This window comes from Gasterosteus aculeatus, chromosome 7 (assembly GCF_964276395.1).
Source record: "Gasterosteus aculeatus chromosome 7, fGasAcu3.hap1.1, whole genome shotgun sequence".
Lineage (NCBI taxonomy): Eukaryota > Metazoa > Chordata > Actinopteri > Perciformes > Gasterosteidae > Gasterosteus > Gasterosteus aculeatus.
The window spans coordinates 7,726,042-7,748,161 of NC_135694.1; the positions used below are offsets into that span (position 1 = coordinate 7,726,042).

At 42.2% G+C, this 22,120-nt stretch overlaps 4 protein-coding genes across 7 annotated transcripts in view; 2 read left to right on the plus strand and 2 right to left on the minus strand.

Annotated features, from left to right (window-relative positions):
• The window catches only part of rpl34 (ribosomal protein L34), a 277,780-nt gene extending 277,341 nt beyond the window's left edge, over positions 1 to 439 (plus strand). For all 4 annotated transcript variants that reach the window (XM_078106359.1, XM_078106360.1, XM_078106361.1 and 1 more), the window contains exons 4-5: positions 48 to 151; positions 313 to 439. In XM_078106359.1, coding sequence (XP_077962485.1) covers positions 48 to 151; positions 313 to 397 — 189 coding nt within the window. In that variant the 3' untranslated portion in view covers positions 398 to 439. The remainder of the gene's footprint in view (positions 1 to 47; positions 152 to 312) is intronic.
• A 618-nt stretch (positions 440 to 1,057) lies between these two features.
• Positions 1,058 to 2,706, plus strand: ostc (oligosaccharyltransferase complex subunit). Its single transcript, XM_040180079.2, has 4 exons — positions 1,058 to 1,333; positions 1,733 to 1,826; positions 1,912 to 2,109; positions 2,263 to 2,706. Exons 1-4 carry the CDS (start codon positions 1,195 to 1,197, stop codon positions 2,279 to 2,281), a joined length of 450 nt encoding a protein of 149 aa, XP_040036013.1. The 5' UTR covers positions 1,058 to 1,194; the 3' UTR covers positions 2,282 to 2,706.
• Positions 2,707 to 3,935: 1,229 nt separating this feature from the next.
• On the minus strand, positions 3,936 to 11,778 carry etnppl (ethanolamine-phosphate phospho-lyase). Its single transcript, XM_040180076.2, has 13 exons — positions 11,564 to 11,778; positions 11,106 to 11,224; positions 10,511 to 10,670; positions 9,370 to 9,444; positions 9,064 to 9,157; positions 7,958 to 8,074; positions 7,349 to 7,431; positions 6,898 to 7,123; positions 6,217 to 6,371; positions 5,350 to 5,439; positions 4,839 to 4,969; positions 4,620 to 4,690; positions 3,936 to 4,440 (listed from the first exon to the last, which is right to left on the minus strand). Exons 1-13 carry the CDS (start codon positions 11,620 to 11,622, stop codon positions 4,387 to 4,389), a joined length of 1,434 nt encoding a protein of 477 aa, XP_040036010.2. The 5' UTR covers positions 11,623 to 11,778; the 3' UTR covers positions 3,936 to 4,386.
• Positions 11,779 to 12,237: 459 nt separating this feature from the next.
• Positions 12,238 to 22,120, minus strand: part of col25a1 (collagen type XXV alpha 1 chain) — a 49,591-nt gene continuing 39,708 nt past the window's right edge. Inside the window, exons 27-34 of the mRNA XM_078106362.1 lie at positions 21,953 to 22,033; positions 21,563 to 21,598; positions 21,011 to 21,064; positions 20,842 to 20,895; positions 20,508 to 20,534; positions 18,003 to 18,089; positions 16,284 to 16,322; positions 12,238 to 15,908 (exon numbers count right to left, since the gene is read on the minus strand). Coding sequence (XP_077962488.1) covers positions 15,906 to 15,908; positions 16,284 to 16,322; positions 18,003 to 18,089; positions 20,508 to 20,534; positions 20,842 to 20,895; positions 21,011 to 21,064; positions 21,563 to 21,598; positions 21,953 to 22,033 — 381 coding nt within the window. The 3' untranslated portion in view covers positions 12,238 to 15,905. The remainder of the gene's footprint in view (positions 15,909 to 16,283; positions 16,323 to 18,002; positions 18,090 to 20,507; positions 20,535 to 20,841; positions 20,896 to 21,010; positions 21,065 to 21,562; positions 21,599 to 21,952; positions 22,034 to 22,120) is intronic.

A 22,120-nucleotide genomic window follows, 5' to 3' on the forward strand; every position in this document is an offset into this window, starting at 1 on the left:
ATAATATATATATTTTGCCGGTGTCATGGATCTGTTCTGTCTTTTAGGTCCGGGCTGTTAGACCACGGGTTCTGATGAGGCTCTCCAAGACCAAGAAGCACGTCAGCAGGGCCTACGGAGGCTCCATGTGCGCAAAGTGTGTGCGTGACAGGTAAAATGAGCGTTTCCCTTCTCACGTCTTATCTGAGTGATGCCTTTGTCTTCACGAGGAGTGAGTTTCTCAGCGCTGTCAACATTCAAGCGAGCTGAGACTCTGATTACATTGCATGAGCCATTAACAACTTAAATCATTCTTTTTCCCATCGTTCTCAGGATCAAGCGTGCTTTCCTGATTGAAGAGCAGAAGATCGTCGTCAAGGTGCTCAAGGCACAGGCACAGAGCCAGAAATCTAAGTAAAACGTGTATTTGTATTGCCACAATAAAAAAATGACAAACAAATACATTTTCTGTTGTGATTCACTTTGTTTTTGTAAATGAGAAAATGAAATTGGTCTGATATTTATATACAAATATAGCTTTGTCAGTTTTGCAGGAGCACTGAAATGCATCTTGCTCACTAGCGCCCTCCAAATATAGCTTTTATTAGAAATCAAAAGATTATTATACTTTATGCAGTTTCACATTGAGTCTTTTTCAGTGGCCCGTTGCTGAAATCAATGGCCTTACAGATTCATAAACACCCTTTAAAATAAGTCCTTATTGACCAGTTTAAGCCAGCTTTACAGTGCAGGTTGATCCCACTGATCCCCATAACAAAGTTTTTGTATGACGTGAGATTGTGAAGACAAACCATTTGCTTATGGGCCAAATATTTTACCTGTACTCTCAGTGAAAGATCAACTCCATGTTTAAGCAGAAGGAAGTTACAAGTAGGCTACTTTTAAATCATTTACATGTACGACAGTCAATTAAATGTACAGCAACTGCACTGAAAATATTAAAATGTACTTTTTGGAAGCGTTTCGTGTGGACTGGATGCACCACAACGCTAACCTGAGAATACGCGTGGTAGGAAGGCTTTATATTTATATATACAGATATAAAGGCTTTATAAATGTCTATGGGAAGGATGCTCTGCGTATGAGGGAGAAAAAAAACATGTACTTCCGGGACACGTCAACACAGTCGCTCCTCAGACGGATATCAGCCACAGAGCCGCTGTTTTCTTTGGAGGTAGCGTTTCTTCCTCAGCCATGGAGACATTATACAGTATGCCGTTCGCCTTGCTGGAGTGCCCCAATGTGAAGCTGAAGAAACCCTCGTGGCTGCACATGCCGTCGGCCATGACCGTGTACGCGGTCGTCATCGTGTCCTACTTTCTCATCACCGGAGGTAAGGTTGAGTGGACGTGCTAAGCTAACGCCACCGCTAGCTGCTTGAGAGGAGAGTCTGCTGTGTGTGTCGGCATTTCACCAAAAGTTGATTTGCAGTTTGTGTAAAGCCAGATTGGAGCATTTGATCTGCATTCATAAAACCTCCTGCTAGCTTAATTAACGCAGTAAACGCGAGACTAAGCTGAGCTAAGCTAACAGTTTAGCTAAATTGGCACCAGAATGCACCTCGCTCTATTTACAATGTAACCGTTAACGTTAATTGTGGTCACTCGGACCCCCGTAGCCCTGTTGTGCTAAACATACCGATAAATAATCCGCTTTAACGCTGCTCTCACCTCGCTAACGTTGTTTTTACGCTCCTAATCGCGTTGTCTTTCATTCTCCTCGCGCACTGCAGGAATCATCTATGACGTCATCGTGGAGCCCCCGAGCGTGGGTTCAATGACGGACGAGCACGGACACCAGCGACCAGTGGCCTTTTTGGCTTACAGGTAAACTGCGGCCAGTCGGTGATGATCAAGTCTTATTGAAGTCCGCAGTAAATAATGCAGCGTGTTTTTGTTTTTTTCCCCTCAGAGTAAATGGCCAGTACATCATGGAAGGACTGGCTTCCAGTTTCCTCTTCACAATGGGAGGCCTGGGCTTTATAATCCTGGACCGCTCCAACGCACCCAACATTCCCAAACTCAACCGCTTCCTGCTGCTCTTCATCGGTTTTGTCAGCGTTCTCCTCAGCTTCTTCATGGCCCGAGTATTCATGCGCATGAAGCTGCCGTAAGTCCCACGCGTGTTTTCCCTCCCACGCCGGTTCCATTTGTTATCCTAACACCAATCTGTGTCCTGGGAAAGTCATTGATCCTGTCATTCCTCTGCTCTGTTTTTATTTAGTCACACTGTCTTAACAAATGAATCATTTTGTCTTTTCAGAGGATATCTCATGGGCTAAAGACGCGCCGAGCAAACTTAAACTTGATTTGGATGAACGGCCACCAACGGCCAACTGACCTTCCTGTAATCGACTGTAGAGGACTGAAAGCACTGAACGTGTTCAAGAAACTAGACCCCGCTGCACTGGCTCCGTCTCGATGGTGTTCTTTGACTTTCTCAGTCTCAATTTGCCAAAAAGAAATTGTATAACAGAGGCAGAGTGCAAAATGTAATTAAGCAAGGGAGTTTCTTAGTCACAAAAGGGGGGGAAAGGAGGGCAAGTTACTCACCACCGTTGTTTGGAATCTGGATTAGGACTATATAAATCATTTAAAGGGGCAGTCTGATGTTTTAAGTTGTGCATTTTTGTAAAGAAATTGCCTACAACTTGTCACTGTTGCATTTTTGTACAAGGATGTGAAATAAATCTCCTTTTCAGAGCTCCTTGCAGTTGTCATGTGTGTGTACTGTTGAGTATATAAACACGTTTGGTCATTTTCTACAGCAACGTGTCGGCTGCACTGGGAAACAATTAATTCCTTAAAATGTTTGCACTTCCTGTTTGTATAAAATAAATCCACATGAGAATTGTAATCTGGCCTCCAGTAGATGGCAATGTGTAGTAATGTGACTACAGTTCCGAGCCTTTGGATCCAAGTTCATGTTGTTTCTAGAGGACAAGCCATTAGTGAGCCAGTGGTTTAAGGGTTCCATATTATCAATTAATCGCAAGAGACTATATTTCTTTGTCTTTTATATAAACCTCAGATCTACTTCACCGTTCTGCATAGACGTTGCTCTTTAGTTCAGCAGTGCGTGATGCACACAGGCCATTACGCACTGCAAGTTGCAGAGTCTGCTAAAACGCCTCCTGTTGACAATAGGTAATTGGTTGTAGCTCCTCTTCACCCTGTTTTCACAGGGTAGGGAATAACATTGTAAATGGGGATAAATATTGGTTTTTCCAGCTATGTGGGGACGCACATTAAACAAAACGTGTCAGTACTGCTCATTTGCTCCTTAATACGACACGACTGCTCACAATTACAATGACGTTTCTTCAGTTTCAGCTTCTTACAATCCACATATTGGAAGTAATAAAAAAAGGAGAGCAGTCATAAAGTGCGGCTGTACTTTCAACGATCAGACACGTCTGTGACGTTAATTGATAAGAAGGTGCTTTTATCAAAACATAAAGTACTACCGCTCACCAGTGGCTTATGGATTTGTCTACATTCATTTTCCCTCAATGATAAAAAGACAATTTCAAAGACATCCCCCACATAAACTAAAATGGTGTTTTGGTCTATTCCCCTTTGTTCTGCGCTAAATGACTATAGCCTTGCACTAATCGGCTCTTCTCAATATTAAGGAGAATTGCCCCGGACTTTAGTGAACTGTCGGCCTCCAGAGGCCGAGAGAACATCTTGTTCTTGTTCATGAACACCGTAGATGTACCATCGCATGTATCTTTCTCTGGCCACTAGAACATGCAAACAAGGATGTTTTGGCATCCATGTGTGTACTCTGTACGTTAAGATGGATCACAGGGTCACGCCCATGTTTGTTTGACGGAGTCAGCGTTAAATGGGACGCTGTGTGCCGGCAGCCTTTCCTCAGTACAGCTGCCGTGTACATGTAGCATGCATTTGATTCAATCTGACCACAGGGAAGACTTTTCTCCATTTATTAACAAAGTATAACACTTTTGTTTTTATTTTAAACAGATGAACACAAAATGTGGAATGGCGTAAACGGGTGTTCCACACTTTAAACCCAATTGAGTAATGTTTATGAATCAGCATGAGCTAAATATCAATACTTAAGACTATTGGAATATTTTCTTTTTTTAAAAACATAGTATCTGTTGATTTATTACGAGTACACATGTTGTGTAGTCTGGTAGCTTGCATAATTAAAGGATTCAGAGGTACATAGTAAATTAACATTTTTAAAAACAGGCTACATAAAGAGGCACTTATTTTTTATCCTCATGCAAGTTTTTAACCCAGCTGTTTAACTTGGTAGAAGATAAGTGTGGGTAATTTAAAGCTGTGCCTCTGTTTGTAGGGAGTTTTATGTCCTTAGGCGTTTGGCTTGTTGAGGAAGTCCTCGACTGCTCCCTCAGTCGTGTGATAAGGCCCCGAGATACACGTGTCCATTTTCCTCTGCTGGAAGCTTGACATCAAACCATAAGAGAGAAGTTTAACTGTAAATCAGTGATGTGGAAACTCCTGTTGTGGTTATTCATTGTGCATGTATCCCCTTTATGAAACATTTATGAGCCTAGAGACATTTTGTCCAAATATAAAAGGTTTAAAGAATAAATTTAGTGATGTGAGCAGAGACACACTTACCTTTCTTTTACTGCTCCCATTCTCTAAACTCAATGCATTTTGCAACTTCAGGCCCAATGCCTCTTCCAGCTCTGCCAACACAATGACAGGTACAGCGAGAGATCAGTGAGCGACTGTCTGCAACCTTCTCACCTCGGTTCTTTTAAACAATGCACGAGCCGGTAAGAAGACAGGTTGTTCCAGCGGCAAACAATGGAATGTAAGTGAGCTGTGACGTACCTGTGAGAATTTGGTCTATTTTCCCCACCACCAGGTCTGCGTCCTCTTCGGTGAAGCACATGGGGGGCTTGAATTTCAGCACATTGCGATGAGGTCCGTCAGCACTAAGAAGAATGTACTGTTCCTTTAACCTGTGGGGGAGGATGTAAATTATTTCTTTCACATTGCATCCATTTACAATTCAACCATGGATCTGATAATGACGTCTTAGTTATAACTATAACTAAAGGTGGCGTAACATGCAAAAGCTAAACATAAACACACACATACATGCATGGAAATATAATGATGATAAGAGGAGCTCCTACTTTCAAATATTAACAAGAAAAGTACATTTGTTTTTACAATTCAACTTTATTATCCTTCTATGAATGGATAAGATTTTTGTGTGATAGTTGTTCTTCCCAGTGCGCTGGAGCCACCATAACTTTTTATGGGTGCAGTCATGTCAGCAAATAATGATTTCATTATTCTTATGACATCCGTCACTAATCTGATTTCCCACAGATACCTGTATATGACCTCTTGGGCCTCCGCTGTAGCAGGAGTAAGCGTCAACCTGTCCTTCACGAGCTCCACCCCGGCAAACAGGCCTCGACCCCTGCAGGATGTGACGCCGCATGGGTTAAGTAATCCCAGAACTCGGCTTAACGCTCAGAAATGTTGCACATTGGCTGTTAGGACATTTTTAAACCAAAATTCTTTTTTTCCGGTTTTCTCCCCCCTGAGATTCCATGTTTTGGATCAAAGTGATATAATTAAAGTTCCATCCATCCATTGTCAGACCGCTTATCCTGCACACAGGGTCGCGGGGGGGCTGGAGTCCATCCCAGCCAACTTCGGGCGATAGACAGGGTACACCCTGGATTGGTCGCCAGCCAATCGCAGGGCAACACAGAGACACACAACCATTCACACTCACATTCACACAACTACGGGCAATTTAAAGTCCCCAATTAACCTGATCCCCAGAGCATGTCTTTGGACTGTGGGAGGAAGCCGGAGAACCCGGAGAGAACCCACGCAGACACGGGGAGAACATGCAGACTCCACACAGAAAGGCCACTGGGCGGAATCGAACCCAGGGCCTTCTTGCTGTGAGGCGACAGTGCTAACCACCACGCCACCGTGCCGCCCTATAATTAAAGTTAAACCGTTTAAATTATGATCCAACGCCTTTTTTTTACCAGTATACAATAGGAGCTTGTTAGAACGGAATGTCAAGGGAAAGTGCGAAGTGTGTCATTGAGTTGAAGTTGGATCAGGGATTAAGTAAACATGTTATACATGTTCTGGTATTACAAGTCCTGGGTGTCCATTTTGTTACAGTGTTCTGGATCAAATGAAACTATTTGTGTGTCAGTGTGAGTGCGTTTACCTGATATCGCCAACTAGCGGGTGGTTCTCCTTCTGCTGTTCCAGGAGCCTGGCCAGGTACCCCCCCACACGCAGTGCATTGCCCTGGAGATCCTCTTTCGCGATCACGTCTAGGACGGCCGTGCCGATGGCACAGGACACCGGATTACCGCCAAACTGAGAAATTCAAACCACAGACACACACACACACACACACACACACACACACACACACAGAGGAAAGAAGACACTCCGGTTACACACACACACCACCTTGGAAAATCTAAAAACTAGCAACACGTCCGACTCAATTATTTACAGAACCCAACTGGAAAAGATCCAAGCTGCAGCGAACTGACTGAAAATGAATTATATTCTCTTACAGTTGGAATATTATCCAAACTGTTCTTCATTCACAGAAAGTAACTGTAATCTGACTCAGTGATAAAACGACTGGCTCGGACGGAATGTGTTTTCTCCCATATGTGTAAGACAGATGTGTTGATACGCTCGGCAAATACAGACAAGAACATTAAGTCAAGGAAGAGGTCGGGTCAACTGGGGAGAGGGGGCAAGGATCACGTGATGTGTTCTCTGCAAGCCGCCTTTGTATTTTTTGTTGATGTCATTATCATTACTTAAAACATTATATTAAATTTTCTATGGACAAAAAAATACAATATCACATGCGCAATTCTCTTACAGTGTTGAAATACTCCATTCCGGATGACATGAAGGCCTCTGCCACCTCTTTGGTCGTGACCACGCATGACATCGGGTGACCGTTGCCGATAGGCTTCCCCATTGTGACGATGTCAGGTACAAAGTCTTCTCCCTGAAGCTGGAAGGCCCAGAAGTGGGTGCCGATACGCCCAAAGCCCACCTGCACCTCATCGGCGATGAAAATGCCCCCTGCCTTGCGGACGTGCCTGTAGAGTATTAGAAACTCGTATTAGTAACTCATTCTCTTCATAAGGCACTGTTTTTAATACTGCAATGCTGTCTGGGTTATATTCTCAATAAACTCTCAACTCTCTCATTCTGGTGTAGCTGCTATATGCGTTTCTCATTTGCACATGTTTAAAAAGCAAAAGACAAAAAGGGAGAAGGGAGCACACACATTGACTAATCTCTGCAGTAACTTGGGTACATACTGTGCCACTTGCTGGAAATAGCCCGTTGGGGGAATGACCTGCCCGCCACAACTCTGCAATGACTCCGCAATAAAAGCGGCAATCTGTACAAGAGAAAACCATCAGGCCTATACATCTGAAGCCAAATGGACACACTGGGAAACAGGAGGAGCTCCGGGATCTTTGACCCGCCAATCGCCCTCTTTCGTGAGTGAGCTGTCACTACAAAGTTGAAAAACAAGAGAGAGGTCATCATGGGTAGAAATGAATGTTAATGTACTGTAGGTCATTGTGGGAAAACAAAGAAAAAGTGCTGGCTTTGTATTCACTGGGAAACAGAACCCAGTTGTGTATTTTATGAGATCAGCACTTAATCACATCAAAGGAAAAGGTGGCAAGTTAAGTATGTATTTCTTGAATAAAAAAGCGGGTTGTGTGCCATGTTGTTTTCATACTCAAGGGAATTAGACATTGCATAAGACATTTTTTTTGTTATTCAGAGCCGTGTCCTTGAGGGGAGAAAAAGAGGGGGTGGGGGAGGGGGGTTTAAAAATGCAGCATCTAGCAAATAACATGTGTAGCCCAATTTCTGAAGTGGCTGCTGCTCACACAATATCAAAACAACTGTACCTTGCCTCCTTTTTCATGGACTCCGTGTATCATATCTTTGACTTCATCTGCATATGCTGAGGCAGGGTCAGGGTGGTCTGCTCTGTATTTGCCTCTGTACACATCTGGGCTGGGAGCCTGTGTAAGGGACGAGACACTGAGATGATTACTGAAGCCGACTCACAGGCAACGGCTGCGTCCTAATGAGTGTTTGTGGCACATCAACAAACAAAAAAGAGGCAAATAGTAAAGTATTCATGCTGACTTTGCTTTATATTCGAGCGCAGTGGTGATGGACGTCTTTGTCCAAAAATACACACATGCTAGGAAAAAGAAGTTGAATTAATAAACGGACAAGGAGAGGACCACACAAGAGTAAACCTATTTACTTTTTTGACATGTGCCGAGTGTTTGGCTGCACTAAACTCTGAAATCCATCATAGTGTGAAGGTTTGTGTGAGTTCATGTGGCAGCGCTGCTGGAATTCTGCCAAGCACATTTCTAGCTTGGAACATGTCCCATTTTGCTTTCTCGTTTTACAAGTTGGTCCACAGTAACAGCTTCTGTGGTCGATGCACTAGGCGTCTCCAGAACCACCTACCGCCCCCGATGACACACGCACGGACTCGCAAAGGGAAAACAAACCGCAAGGTTTTCGGTTGAATATTTTGTCGAGACTAACTCAAGATTACCCTGCTGACGAGAGCAACTATTTTGATGATTATCTAAAGGTGAAATAAAGTGTCACTTTAATTGTTGAATGGAAACTTTCCTTTAAAAAAAGACATTGTGTTTCATGAAAGAGCAACTTCCAGATTGAACAGATGTATTCTTAAATTTAAATTGGCTTGTATGAGTGCTTTCAGAAAACAGTTTTTCTGCTGCCGTTGTTAAAAAGTAATGGTTTTCTTTAACGGATCTCCAAAAGCAGCACTACAATCTCAGAACATGCGTTGTTAACTTTTTTGTCTTTTTAGTTTATCGGCGGTCCGGGGATGGGTGGTGGGGGTTATATAACCAACATGCTTTCTTGAAGCCTCTTGAAAACCTGTTAGTGTGAGTTGGGTCATGCGGTTTTCATAGTATGCAGGCAAAGCAAAGAATTTAAACAAAAAAAACCCGCTCACCACATGGACCGATTGGTTCCGCTCATCGTCCGACAAGTGCTGGAACTTATACGGGCTGATGTCGATGAGCGATGAGACGTGGCCGTGATACGCACTGCAAGCGAAGCAAACGCACGCCCGCCACAGAGAAAGACAGTCAGTTCTCTCAACTGCAAAGGGCCCTACTGATTGTGTCGAAAGGCCTTTCCAGTGAGCCGCCACGCACACCACCGGGGCCTTGGTGCAGTTAATGCTAATACTGCACCTCGATGCGTTCATTTTTGCTATCCTGGAACTTTGAACTAAAAGAAGGCACAAAACACTTACTTTTCCAACGTGATGATGTCTTTGTGGCCAGTGTACTGCCATGCCAGTCGGAGGGCCAGGTCGTTGGCTTCAGATCTGAAGTTCAGAGGGGCAAGGGTTACTTTGAGTTACTCAGTCACCACAGAATACACAAGGGAAGCCGTGGTCGTCTCAAGCAAGCAACTGCAGGGCATGTGAAGTGACACCTGTTCATCAAATGTCCATAAATGTGTTCACTGGAGTGGTAGAACAAATGTCGTTAGGGCGCCTTCGCGCGATCCCTTTTGGTTTTTATGACGTGTAGTTAAAAAAGCTGGTCAGCCTCTGGCGCAAAAAGTTGTCTACTTTTCTACTGCACCGGTTCGTTTACAGCAGAAATGAATTGACGTTGGAAAGCAACCTCAACGGCTGGCAACCTGAGGGCAAATAACTCTGCATTGATTAGTTTTCTTCCACGTTAGGTAAAAGATATGTGCATTAATATTATGTTATAATAGCCTCAACCCTTCTGGAAAATGTTTCAACGTGATTCTGGAAGCTGACTGCAAAGATTTGCCCCTATTCATTCCTATGAGTGAGGTGTTCACACCTTCTCATTCAAGTGAATGAGAAACGGTCTTCACATTTGACATGTTGCATAAGGACTTAAAAAAACAGTGCAAGGGTTACTTAACGACTTTGTTTTGTCTATTTCATAATTCTCTTGAGGCACCGATCCTTAAACAGGTCATTCCTGTTCACACTGGTGAACTCCAGAAACTGGTGTAAATAAGTAACCAGACCAGACTGGTCAAGTTTGATAATGAGGGTTCTCTAGGGCGGGGAAAGCTAGACCAGCATTTTATTTTATAGTTCCATCGTCTGGTTATTGCCTACATGTAGGAGTGCTGACGTGAAATTTGAACTTTCGTTTATTACGTCACCTTTTTTATTTGTGGTTCATATTTATCGTACTTGAAAACCCGCACAGGCTGATGTAACGAGGACAATCTCCCCAACCATATTATTCTTTCCCTCTTGACATTACAATTTATTGCTAGCCATAAATGTCTGGATTGCGCCCTTTTGTCTTCCAGAAACCCGATAGACTCTCGGGTTTCCGATTGCGTATTTAGGCCGACCCGAGACAAGACATCATTGCCAATCAAGTTTACCCACATACCCTGAGTTGACAAAGTAGCACACAGAGAGCTTGTCGGGCAGTGTGGCCTGCAGCCTCTGGGCATACAGGACAAGGTTGTCGTGCAAGAAGCGCGAGTTGGTGTTGAGCAGTTCCATCTGCTGAGCTCCCGCCTTCACCACATCCGGGTGACAGTGGCCCACTTGGGAATGGGAGAAAGGACGCACGCAGGATTAGAAGCGGTCCTCGCGGGACAAAAACATGCTTTTAAATCATTTGTAACCATGACAACTGATATTAAAAGGCACATCATGGGAGGCCACATGCTTGAATTAAAGAGCGGTGATTGTAGCACAGCTTAAGTAACTAAATGAGGCGGACATCACGTCCTAACTTAGAGTAGTAGTAGAGCAGATCTTTTGGTCGCGTCAGTCTGCTCACGCACTCCAGTGGAAATCACAAATATAACACCTCACGCTTTGGAGGGACATTTGAATTTGAATTTATATAAGATTAGGTCATTTTTATGTAAGAGAACAGCCCTCTCATGCTGTGTGGTTTCTGTTGGACAGAAAGTGGTGTAAAGTAGAGCTGATTATATTTGTGTAGCACTGATTATACTTGAGTGTGCGCTTACCGTGAGCCACATTGTTGATGCAATCCAGGTAGCGCTGTCCTTTTTCATCATACATGTACTGGCCTTTGGCTCGTACGATCTTGACGGGGTCATGGCTGAAGAAAATCTTACAAGAAGGCCTGCAGGGGAGCCAATATCATTATTCCCCTATGTGCAAAATGTGCCCCATCATTGTGATTTGGCAGGTTTTATGTTATTATTAAGATATTGACATGAATACGTGGAAAAGGCCGAAAACAGAAATAAATATAAATACATTGGAACGCAGAAAAATTAACTGCTGATTAGCTACAACTACACATTCTAACTAAGAAATATAATTAATATATAATTGATTTGGTGGGGGATACATTCTCTAAATTCCAGTTTATAAAACCTCTCGAAATGTTTCCCAGTAACAAGCCTGAAAAAAGTTGTGAAGCTGCAAATACTTAATTGCAGAACGTCAGTGGTCTCACCCGATGTGCTTCTTCCGCAGGTCTATGGTCTGTTTTTTCACGAATATTTCCGCAGCCATCCTGCTGTTGTCGAGCTCTTTCCACAAAGATAAGCAACATCTGCCTCAGCGCAAATAACCCAGCTGTACCTGCTGTCAAGGGGCTGTACCACACGCACAAGAAGCCGCCGCCCCCCTCACCTCCCCCCCTTACACAAGCACACACACACGCTCTCTGGTGCTGCTGCTGCCACCTAGCGGCAGTCACGGCGGACCGGTGACGTCATCAGCAGCGAGCGCTCCGGCTGTTTAAACAAACACTTGTCCCACAGCTGGTTGAAAGGCCCTCGTGTGTACTTTTATAGGTTTCCATTTAATTAGATTTTATACCTAGCTGCATTTCAGAAGCAGATTTGTCAAATTAATAACAAGGAATGCCAAATTAGCAATAAAAACCGAGGCAGTACAGTGCGATACAAATGATCAACTAGCTTCATTATTAAAAACAGCTTCCACCTTTCAGGCATCAGTATCAATAATCTAATTGCATAAGAGGACAATAGAACACTATTACTAGTGCTACTAGTTGTATTCGCATACAGGTGCATATAATACAATTATTCATGTAGAGAACGTCATAATAATTGAACTAAGAACCTTAAAGGAATACGGATTAACATAAAAGCAAGTCTAATGTTTGATGTAATTGAAAGACTGTTTATTTGGCTCCAACAGTACAGTAATATGAAAGGTCATCTTGAAATATAATAGCTTGTGAACACCAGGGTCTTTAAAGAAATGTCAATCAAGTGGGTAAAAAAATGAGGAATACAAACAGAACAAAGTGAACAAATACCACAACCGAAAAAATGCCATTTTAACAGAGAGCCATGAGGTTAACTGCGTTTGATCTCGGAGGGCATGCGGCAAAACCCCTATTTCAGTAAGGCTGCGGTGTATTACAGGTCACTAATAATGCAGATGGGTTGGATTTTTTCAATTATCCTTCAGCAGTCTAAGAGGTGTTGATGATTCAAGCGTGGACTTTGGGTGTAGGCTTGTTTTTCTTGAGAGCAAGACTTTGACTCAAAGCCTTTCTGCAACAATGACACACAACCCACTCACACAACCACAAACGTTTTTTTTTTTTGCATGCAGTCATTTTGGAGCCTAACCTGAACTCTGCTTAATACTAATATTTTGGCACATCTGCGATAAGCAGAAGTAATTTGTTTTTTACTTAACAAAAAAACAATCAACAATCAAACAAATAAAAACAGAATTAAAAAAAATACAAAACACAAAAACTTAGCTGCACATGCTAAAGGTACAGCAACTTGTACAGAAATACTGTGACAAAGTCTGGAAATTAAAACACAAATAAAAAATAAGACAAAAATGTAGTAGATATTAAGTAATGGAAATAACCTTTTGAAACAGAGGCGAGGAGACAGAATTTGAGGAAATATTTCAACCAATCCAAAATTGAGATTTAATGAAAGGTCCTTGTTTACATTTGTTTCTTTGTCTGCTGGTAAATAAACCAGGCAGTGGGATACAGGGTAGCACGACTGAACAAATGGAGCTATCAGAAACCACAATGACGTGACGGTTCAGCTGCGTTTGATGCTGCACACATTAACCAAAGCATAAATTGCACTTCTTGTCAAATGAGAACACAGACTAACAGTACATTAATAATCCACTATACATATATCAAACTACATTCAATGCAAAGAGAGAAAGAGAGAAGAGGAAACGGGAGAAAAAGCTGTGATGGTGATCACAGGGCCTGTCAACACTCGGGCCTACTCTGTTGTCTTAGATGGCGTTTTGACAAACACAATTAAATAAAAGTGGACAAACCACTGTAAGGCATATAATCTGGATTAAATGCTCAGTGAATACACACTGGTCTGGTTCTTTTTATAAATGTCCACCATCCTCCAGAGCGGTGCATTTGCAGCACCAATGCAAATGAAAATGTGACGTCTTCGGATAATCCAAAATGCTTCAGAATATCGAGAGAGACGTTGTGGAAACTGAGAGCAAAAGCCAAAACAACTGAAAGGAATGCTGTTTAAAACCAAAATGCCTTCATTTAGGAAATTATAAAAAAATAAATAATGACTTGCAAGTAAAATATTGAGAGAAATACACAAATGTATGCACAGAAACACTTTAAATTGTTACATTTGTAAAACCAACAACAAACAAACCTGTGGTGAAGTTCATGCCATTGGTAGAGCAGTTGTTGACCTTCTGTTAGACAGCAACATTATAATCTATACAGACGTACATCCACTCTTTAGAACGATGAGAAGAACCGTACAATCAAACAGAAACTGTATGCGCTGTGGTTGCTGCTACATCACAACAAAATGTTGGTGTTTCTTACCGGTAAATCATTTCAGCTGGTTTAAAATGTTGAAAAGAATATCAAATATCCCCTTGCATAGCACCCACTATGTCAAATGGCAATTTGAAAGTAAGAAATATGAAATGGATAATCTACGTTGAAATATAAACCTATTGCTGCATTTCATGCTCCATTTGATATGGAATGTGACATAAATGACCAGTTAGACTACGGTGAAATAATGGAAGTTAACTGATTAACTGTCAAACTTTGCTTTTCTTGCACTGTAATGCATGTTTTATATATATTTCTACGGGAAAAACGAGGTGTAAAAGAGCAGCGTAATGCCACAGAGATTGTTCTGTTCAACATGACCTGACACTTTGGTGCTTAGTTTGAGCTGAATGAGCCCCAGCGCTGAAACAATGCTCAGGGCGGCCAACGCTTTCCCAAATCAATACTGTTTTTTAATATTTAAGAAATCCAGAAGTAATTGATTGCGTACATGCAGTGAATCGACAAGACTGTACAACTATAATCCCATACAACAAGTCCAGAATGAACAAGTGGCATGTTTCTTTTGTTGGATATGTTTTACGCAAACAACACGAGCTTCTTCAAAAGCATAAAATCTGAGGCAGGTGAGATGGAAGCTGTCACCTCCCTGCTATTTCAACACATATCGTCTAAAAATGATTCCTTTTAAAAAACAGCGAGTGTCTTTTCAATACTCTCACGACACCTCACTTGTTCGTACATAGCTTACTCTCCTGAAATAAACCCCATTCCAATAATTGAAAATACAATATAAAGTTAAACATTTCGGATAAAGGAATGAATAAAAGCTTGAGGCACCAAAGGCTATCATACACAAAATACAAAACAATGTCAAAAGAATGAGAGCAGAAGGAAAAAAGAAATGAACATGTTTGCATTCTGCCGTTGCCCTCGGCCGCTCCTTTGCTCAGCCAGATGCTCCGGCTGATCTCCATGGAGATCGAGGAGGCTCCTGAGCGACCCTCCCGCAGAATCCATTTCGGCCCCACTCCTCCTGAGTGCGTCCTCAGCGCGCCTCTCGTGAGCCCGATGTGTTTTCCTAAAACGGGGAGGCCTGCTGAGTTCTTCCCCTCTTTGTCCCGAGACACGTGGCCGTGGGAGGCGCCACGCTGAAGACGAGGATGGCAACAGTGAAGACCTGCTGTCGCACCCTCTGCAGGTCTCAACCACAATAAAGCAACAATAACCAACAGCTTTACTTTCGGGGGGTTGGGGGGGGGGGGTTCAGGCTACCAGCCATGGCGTGATTCCCTTGGGGAGATTAAAGGAAAGCAGAATTGACTTGATTTAGAGCTCTGGGGTTGTTGTTGTTGTTTTTTTAATGTTAGTGTTGTTTTTTCTTCTCTGCAAAAGCCGCGATGCAACCACAAAACATTGACATGTATGTACAGTAGATATAAATGTAGTTTCAGTACTACTCATGCTTTTGCAGGGTCAGAGTTGCAATGTTCTGTTTGGCACAGTTCTTTTTTTTGTTGTTGTTGTGTCTTTTCAAAAGTGGTGCTGCATGAAGGAGCGGTGAGCTTGAGACCAAACAACACAGAACACCTAGCGTTTGGTGTTAGAGAAGCCAGTCCAGATCCCACTCCTCTTCCTCCTCCTCCTCCTCCTCCTTCCACTCTTTCACGCAGGTCTGGCCGGGCCGTGGAGCTCCAGTCCGAGCCATGCAAAGACTACAGAGACAAGTCCTGCTGCCAGCCGGGGATCTGAACTCCACCGCGATGTGGATGTGAGAAAGCGGACACACAAGTCTTTTTCGGTTTTTCCACACGGCGATGTGAGTAGAAGCAGCTAAGAGAGCGTGAGGCGCGGGACGGTTATCTCTTTTTGTTTCGTTGTACACATAGACTTCTTTTTCTTTTACATATATTTTTTCCCCATTAAAAAAACTATAAATACCATAAAAGAAGCATTATTTACAAACTCCATGCGTTTCAGGTTAGAGTGATCACTGCAAGAAAAACACAAGAGAGAGAATGACATAAAGATGGGACAGTTTTTCACATTGTTTCATGACAAGTTGTACAATCTGGTTTTTCACACAACAATCAAACGTTGTTGTTATTTCACAGAAAACCCATGCGGACATAGAGCTGAAACCTACATGAAAAAAACTAATTCACAGTGAACAAAATATGAGGAGCACTTTCCATATCAATATAAACAGGAAACTAAGTTGTCGAATAACAGTCCGAAACCTCTGATTTCCCTTTCAAAACCTTTTCAATAAACAAAAGCATACTGCAGATTTGGCCTTATTATTTGATGACTTTGTAAATGTCTATAAGTGGCCTGCTGAAATGTGAATTATTACTCAAAGGCTTACCTTCTGCCAGCATCCAGGCATTGGTAATCCATCCGGGCCCTGTGCAGACAAAGTAGCAGGGAAGAAAAACAACATGAGGACTAAAAGATGAAGGGGAGGTTTAGTGTTAACAGAAGCATCCAAACAATAACCCAAAGCACACGTGGGAGATACCGCAAGCCAATTGAGAGTAACTTCTTCACAGGATCTTTACGTAAAAAGAACTTAACCTACAGTGAATACTGTACAAGCCTGGAGTAACAAAACTTTCAATATGGCGCTGCTTGTTTCTATGTCATTAATGCAGATACCACATTTGTCTCGCTGGGATAAAATCATATGAAATATTGCATAAAGAAATGACAACTGCAACAGTGTGTTCTTATTCATGCACGTAACACACGGCAAAATATATCTCATGCACATCTATACATTAATGATTCTGCCCTCTGATTTCATTACAGTTGTCGCACAGTTGCAAAAGCACAACGAGTTTGATTTAGGGACAATATGATAAAATCAGAGGATTTACATCAAAGTAAAATCATTGCAGCTGGTGTATATACTGTATAATACAATGAGATGACATTTGTGATATGAGATGGTTTCTTACCTACTATACCTCATTTTCTTTCCCTACATTTTTGCTCTCTACCCTTAAATAAGTCATAATACTTTAAGCACTAATCATAATAATGCAAGAATTTCCATGCATTGCACATCTGAAGCAGAAAGCACCATAAAAAGCATGACATTTGAAAGAATCTGGTCATCTTGACTACGTCTGGAGCGATAATCCATCTCATTTATTGTTGTACCCTTGTCGTCACGGTCTGGCCCAATTGGTACAACTACAGGAAGGGGAAAGTGGGAGTAGGAATGGTCCAAAGGCACCAGTAAAGGAATCTTTGTTAGCATCAGGTTAAAAGGTAACTAGTCCATGGAGGAATCAGCAGGAGGGAAACAGGATTTACGCTTTTTTTTCCAGTTACAATCAAGGGAATGGAAGGATTCAGTTAGAAGGATAGACTTAATCAATAATAATTATAGGTTTATTTTGTGCATTTTGCTTACAATGATATGTATTTTCTAAAAAAAAGGCTGCTTGCTGTGAGGAGGTTAGTACATGAAGATAAATGTGGGTGCATGTGTTTTCTTTTGCTTTTTAACAATAAATGGAAAATGTAGTTGTGATTAAAATGATGTGTGTTCATGCCCGTCGAGCTCTCAAGTCATGCACGTTTTTGTTTCAGCAATGACTGAAGGTGAGCGGCATGCATGGGTAAGAGGTGGAGGAAAAAGAGAAATACTGTACCAATTGGCACGGGGCATCCAGCCCGTCCAGACCTGGCTGACCTGGTTCCCCCTTTTCACCCTTAAATCCCCGGAAACCCTGTTTGCAAAGATGACCTAGGAGTGTTACTGGGAGAGAGGTGCCTGACCCTTGACCCCTGCCTCTGTCCACTACAATGGAGACAAGGAGGGGGGGACGGACGCGGGAGGAGCTGCCCTGTGAGCTTGCTGATACCACAATCCAGCCCAATGTTGCGTTTTTTTAACATTTAATGGTACGTTTTTGTACGTCTGAATTGCAAAGTTGCAGGAGATTAATAGACTCCGTGTTTCAGGTTGCTGTGGTCTGATGGACGCCGGGTATCTGTTTAGCCACAGGGCGCTCATCCTTGTTTGGGGACGACCGCGCTACACGGCTGGAGAGGCGATTTCCAGCTCGGGACATACCAATGGGCAGGGTGCATCTAATCCAGGGGCACCCTGTTCTCCTTTCTCGCCCTTAGGCCCTTTTTTGCCCTTCTTTCCCTTCTCCCCCTGTGGATACAACGTTTTGGTCAAGTTAGAATCACCTTTTTTTTTCTTTTACATTTGGGACAGCACTAATATTAGGAAGGGTGCAATTATAAAGGGAGTCTATGGCTCACAAAGGAGAAAGACACATGTCCAGCGTTAGAAAGGAGGGGACTCCAGACAGTAATGGGTATTCCGAAAACATTCCTTAGGGGAGGAAAAGGACGAAAATAGGGGAATATTACAATAGGAAGGAGTAAGAAACAGAGCTGATCGGTGTCAGGGGCAGGAAGGATGAGAAAGAGAAGCAGGGAGAAAAACCCTCCAGGAGGACAGAATTAAATCCAACTACACACTGGAAAAGCAACCCTCCAACTTCTGGTTAGATTCAGTTATTTGTGTCATACAGAACATGCATGTGAGGACAACAAAATCCAATTAAAAAAGGACATCAATTGTTGGGAAGTTGGTGTAAAACAGTGGAAATAATTTCTTTGCAATAAGCATTCCAAGATGTAATAATACAGCTACATTTTGTCCCTCGTGAGATGAGATGTGCAATTGTTTTATACAAGATTGTGCTTTTAAAGGTATGAATTTTCAGAGAAATGTTATCGTTATGTTTTGAAAAGGAAGTACTTTCTTCTTGATTGTCATTGAAAACCTTTCCAATTCAAAGTTGACTGTATTTGTCAACCAACGTCCAACTTGTTAATATATCTCAGCACTGCTTCTGTTCAGGTTGTTTAGCCACAAATGGAACACAATTACAGAGACGCCAGAACGCAAAATGCTAATCATTAATATCAGAGATGGGATACAAAGTGTTATTGGATTAAAACCAATAAAATACAGTAAACTACTGTATATACCAACAACAAAGAGATTATCAACAAGCGTTCGTGTAAGTGACATGTTTTAAGTGTTCATGCATGACAACAACAGAAGTAAAACCAAATGTGAATCTTAAGAGCCTGCTGTCAATGGACTTATGTGCTCTGCTGTGTTTTAATCACTTTCTTTGATGCCCCAGAATAAGATTTGACTCGCGATTTTGAGAAATGAGATGACAATTCATTCGGAAGTGGAGGACAAAACCTTGAGAGGACAGGATGATATGTTCTGCAAAGAAAATATATTATGTTGCATGTAATTGTTATCCAATGGTTTAGTTAAAAATCTTGAGATGAGTTACCCTTTTAAGAAAGTCAAAACTCTATTTATCTCATTTTACATCATAAGTAGTTTCCCATTGTCTCCAAATCACTGTATAGACCTATTTTATACACATTTTGATTCATAATTCAACCCCTCTATTCCTTCCAACAACCATATATACTCTGATTTGTGAATTATATTACAAAAAACTAAGCGTATCCTAAAAAGTAAAACACCTCCATAGTTCATGTCCCCGTCCATTGACATCAGTCATTTGTTATACGTTAAAGGGTTGTCAAGCCATCACATCCTGTCTACATCTACCTTTTCTCCTCTTTCCCCAACGTCGCCTTTCTCTCCCCTTAAGCCTGACGACCCCTGCAAAAGTCCACTACTTAATCACTCTGGCTTTACAATGCAGAGACAAGACGGAGTATTTCATCCAAATCCCCCTACAAGTGTCCACGTAGAAAAAAACAAGCACCATGCATACAGACACTGGAGCTGTGCCTTATAACCACTATTTTTGGTAGTTATTTTATCTAACCAGTCCATTATTTAAAGCATCTCCCTTGTAGTTCCCGCTTGGACAACCTGAAGAGCTACAATTTTGGGGCAGTTGAGTTAATGAAGCTCCCTGGACATTCCTTATAATCGAGTATGCATTTCTCACGTACACAAAATCAACATACTGTGCAGTCAGAACAAATTACCGACTTAAGGTCCAACTACTTTGTTTACTAACTAGTTCCATGTTCCAAGTTTGAGTTGGGACAATCGACTGATTAGATAATAAGCCACGGTGTGGAGCACCATGCTGCAAGTCAACCATAATGTGTACAAGATGTTGATAATGAAGTGAAGAAGTAAGATGCAGGGATGTCCTTATTTAGGATTTGTGCGTTTCTTCTCACTTACTAAATGAGTTGGATTGGGGAAATATGCGAAGCAACTACAGATTATATTCTTACATTCTTACAAGCTTTAACTTTATGTGTATGTTTGCGGTTTTAAAGAGCTATTTTAGATAATGTGAGATGAGATCATGGGTATAAAATGTGATGCTTCTGAGATATGAAGCATTTACATATGCTATTTTTAAACATTAACTGATGATCGAGGTAAAATCACATTAAGTTCGGCTTTTGATAATATTAAAAAGCCTTCTTAATTTTTTTATATATTTAAATGCTTCTCTACCAAGCACCTTAGCACTGGAAGATGCATTCACTGTCACGTACGCCTTCAAGGAAAACTGAAAAAACAATATTGAAAGATACGTACATCCAAGCCCGGTGTTCCAGCGGCTCCCTGCAAATAAAGAACATTAGCTGTATTATCATTACGCAGTCAACACTCCAAAGGCTAACGTGTATCTCACTATCTCAATCAATGCCTGCACCAATATAAAAAGGTCAAACATGTTTTAACATCGATGCGTCCGTTAAATAAAGGGGCATTTATTGTACTGCTCAAAGTTGGCATTTATTGCAGAATGTCTTTGATATAATAATGAACTGATTATAACTGTAACATAATCACTCTCGGCGTTCAACTCTCAGTGCTCCCGACTTATCTGAGCTTTTCTTCCACATGATAATATCTTTATTGTACTTACAGGGAGTCCATAAGGTCCCCTCGGTCCTGGTTCACCTGGTACTCCTCTCTCGCCCTAAAACAAAACAAGCACTGTTGAAATCATATGCAACTTTTCAATGATAAGAAAAAAAGACGTAAAATCAAGATTTGATTACTGATTCATAAATCGGACATATAGTTGATCTTACTATGTCCCCCTTTGGCCCGGCTGGACCAGCTGCACCGGTGGGCCCATCCATGCCCTGCAAAGAGCAGCATTATCGTGGTGAGTTCAAACCTATTTCAGGTATATGCAAATAAAGTGGATTTTCCAAATGAAAACCAGATGGAAAGCAAAAATGACGTCAAGCATCCACATTTGTACGATATTCCCGCCAGGTTTGACCTACAAGCAGCGTACAGAACTGCTGCTGGAACACGTGCGTTGGCAACAAAGGACATCTTCGACACTGCTGACACTGGTTAATGAATGAGCGTGTGTTAATGTGGAGTTACTGCAACACGGGACAAAAAGGGAGCCCTGAAATGTTTCCTGTGTGACCGTGGCTACGATGTAAACATTAGACAGATGTTTATTGAACTTTCTCATCCCAGGGAAATACAATAAAATGGAGTGATAGTGGTAATAGATTGTGAGGGGGGTAGGGGCCAAGGAGGGGGGGGGGGGCTGTATGGAGGGTGAGAGGAGAAAAAGTAGGCAGGCGCTGGTTGGTGAAGCCTCTTGGTCACTTGACACTCACCCTGATTCCGGGCTTGCCGTCCAAGCCGGAGGCTCCCTGCGTGGTTATGGAGGTATGAGTGACATGAACAAGGCGGGATTAGTACCAGATGAACACTGTTATTCAGGACAGGTTGATGGCAGGGTTTACAACAGCTAAATTACACTGTGTGTTACGGGGAGTCAGCCCAGGGGACGTGAAAATGAAGACATCACATGACAGCGGGCCACATAGCGCACGCACACACAGAAAAACAAAGACTGACATACGAATACTACCTCACTTAAATGGGTACAGTAATGCATTAAAACAAAACATCTAAAATACAAGCGACTCATTTATATGAACGTCTAATTGGATCAACGGGGCTTCGAGGCTGGAGATGCCCCACGGGTGCACGTCTGTACTTACCGGGAGACCCAACGGTCCACGATCCCCTTTGTGTCCCACCTCTCCCCGAATCCCCTTCACGCCATGCATACCAGGTTCCCCCTATAAAAAAAAAAAAAGATAGCCATACATACAGTCACAATGCCCCGAATGAGGGTTGTTGTCATGAGTGCGATATCATACTTCTTT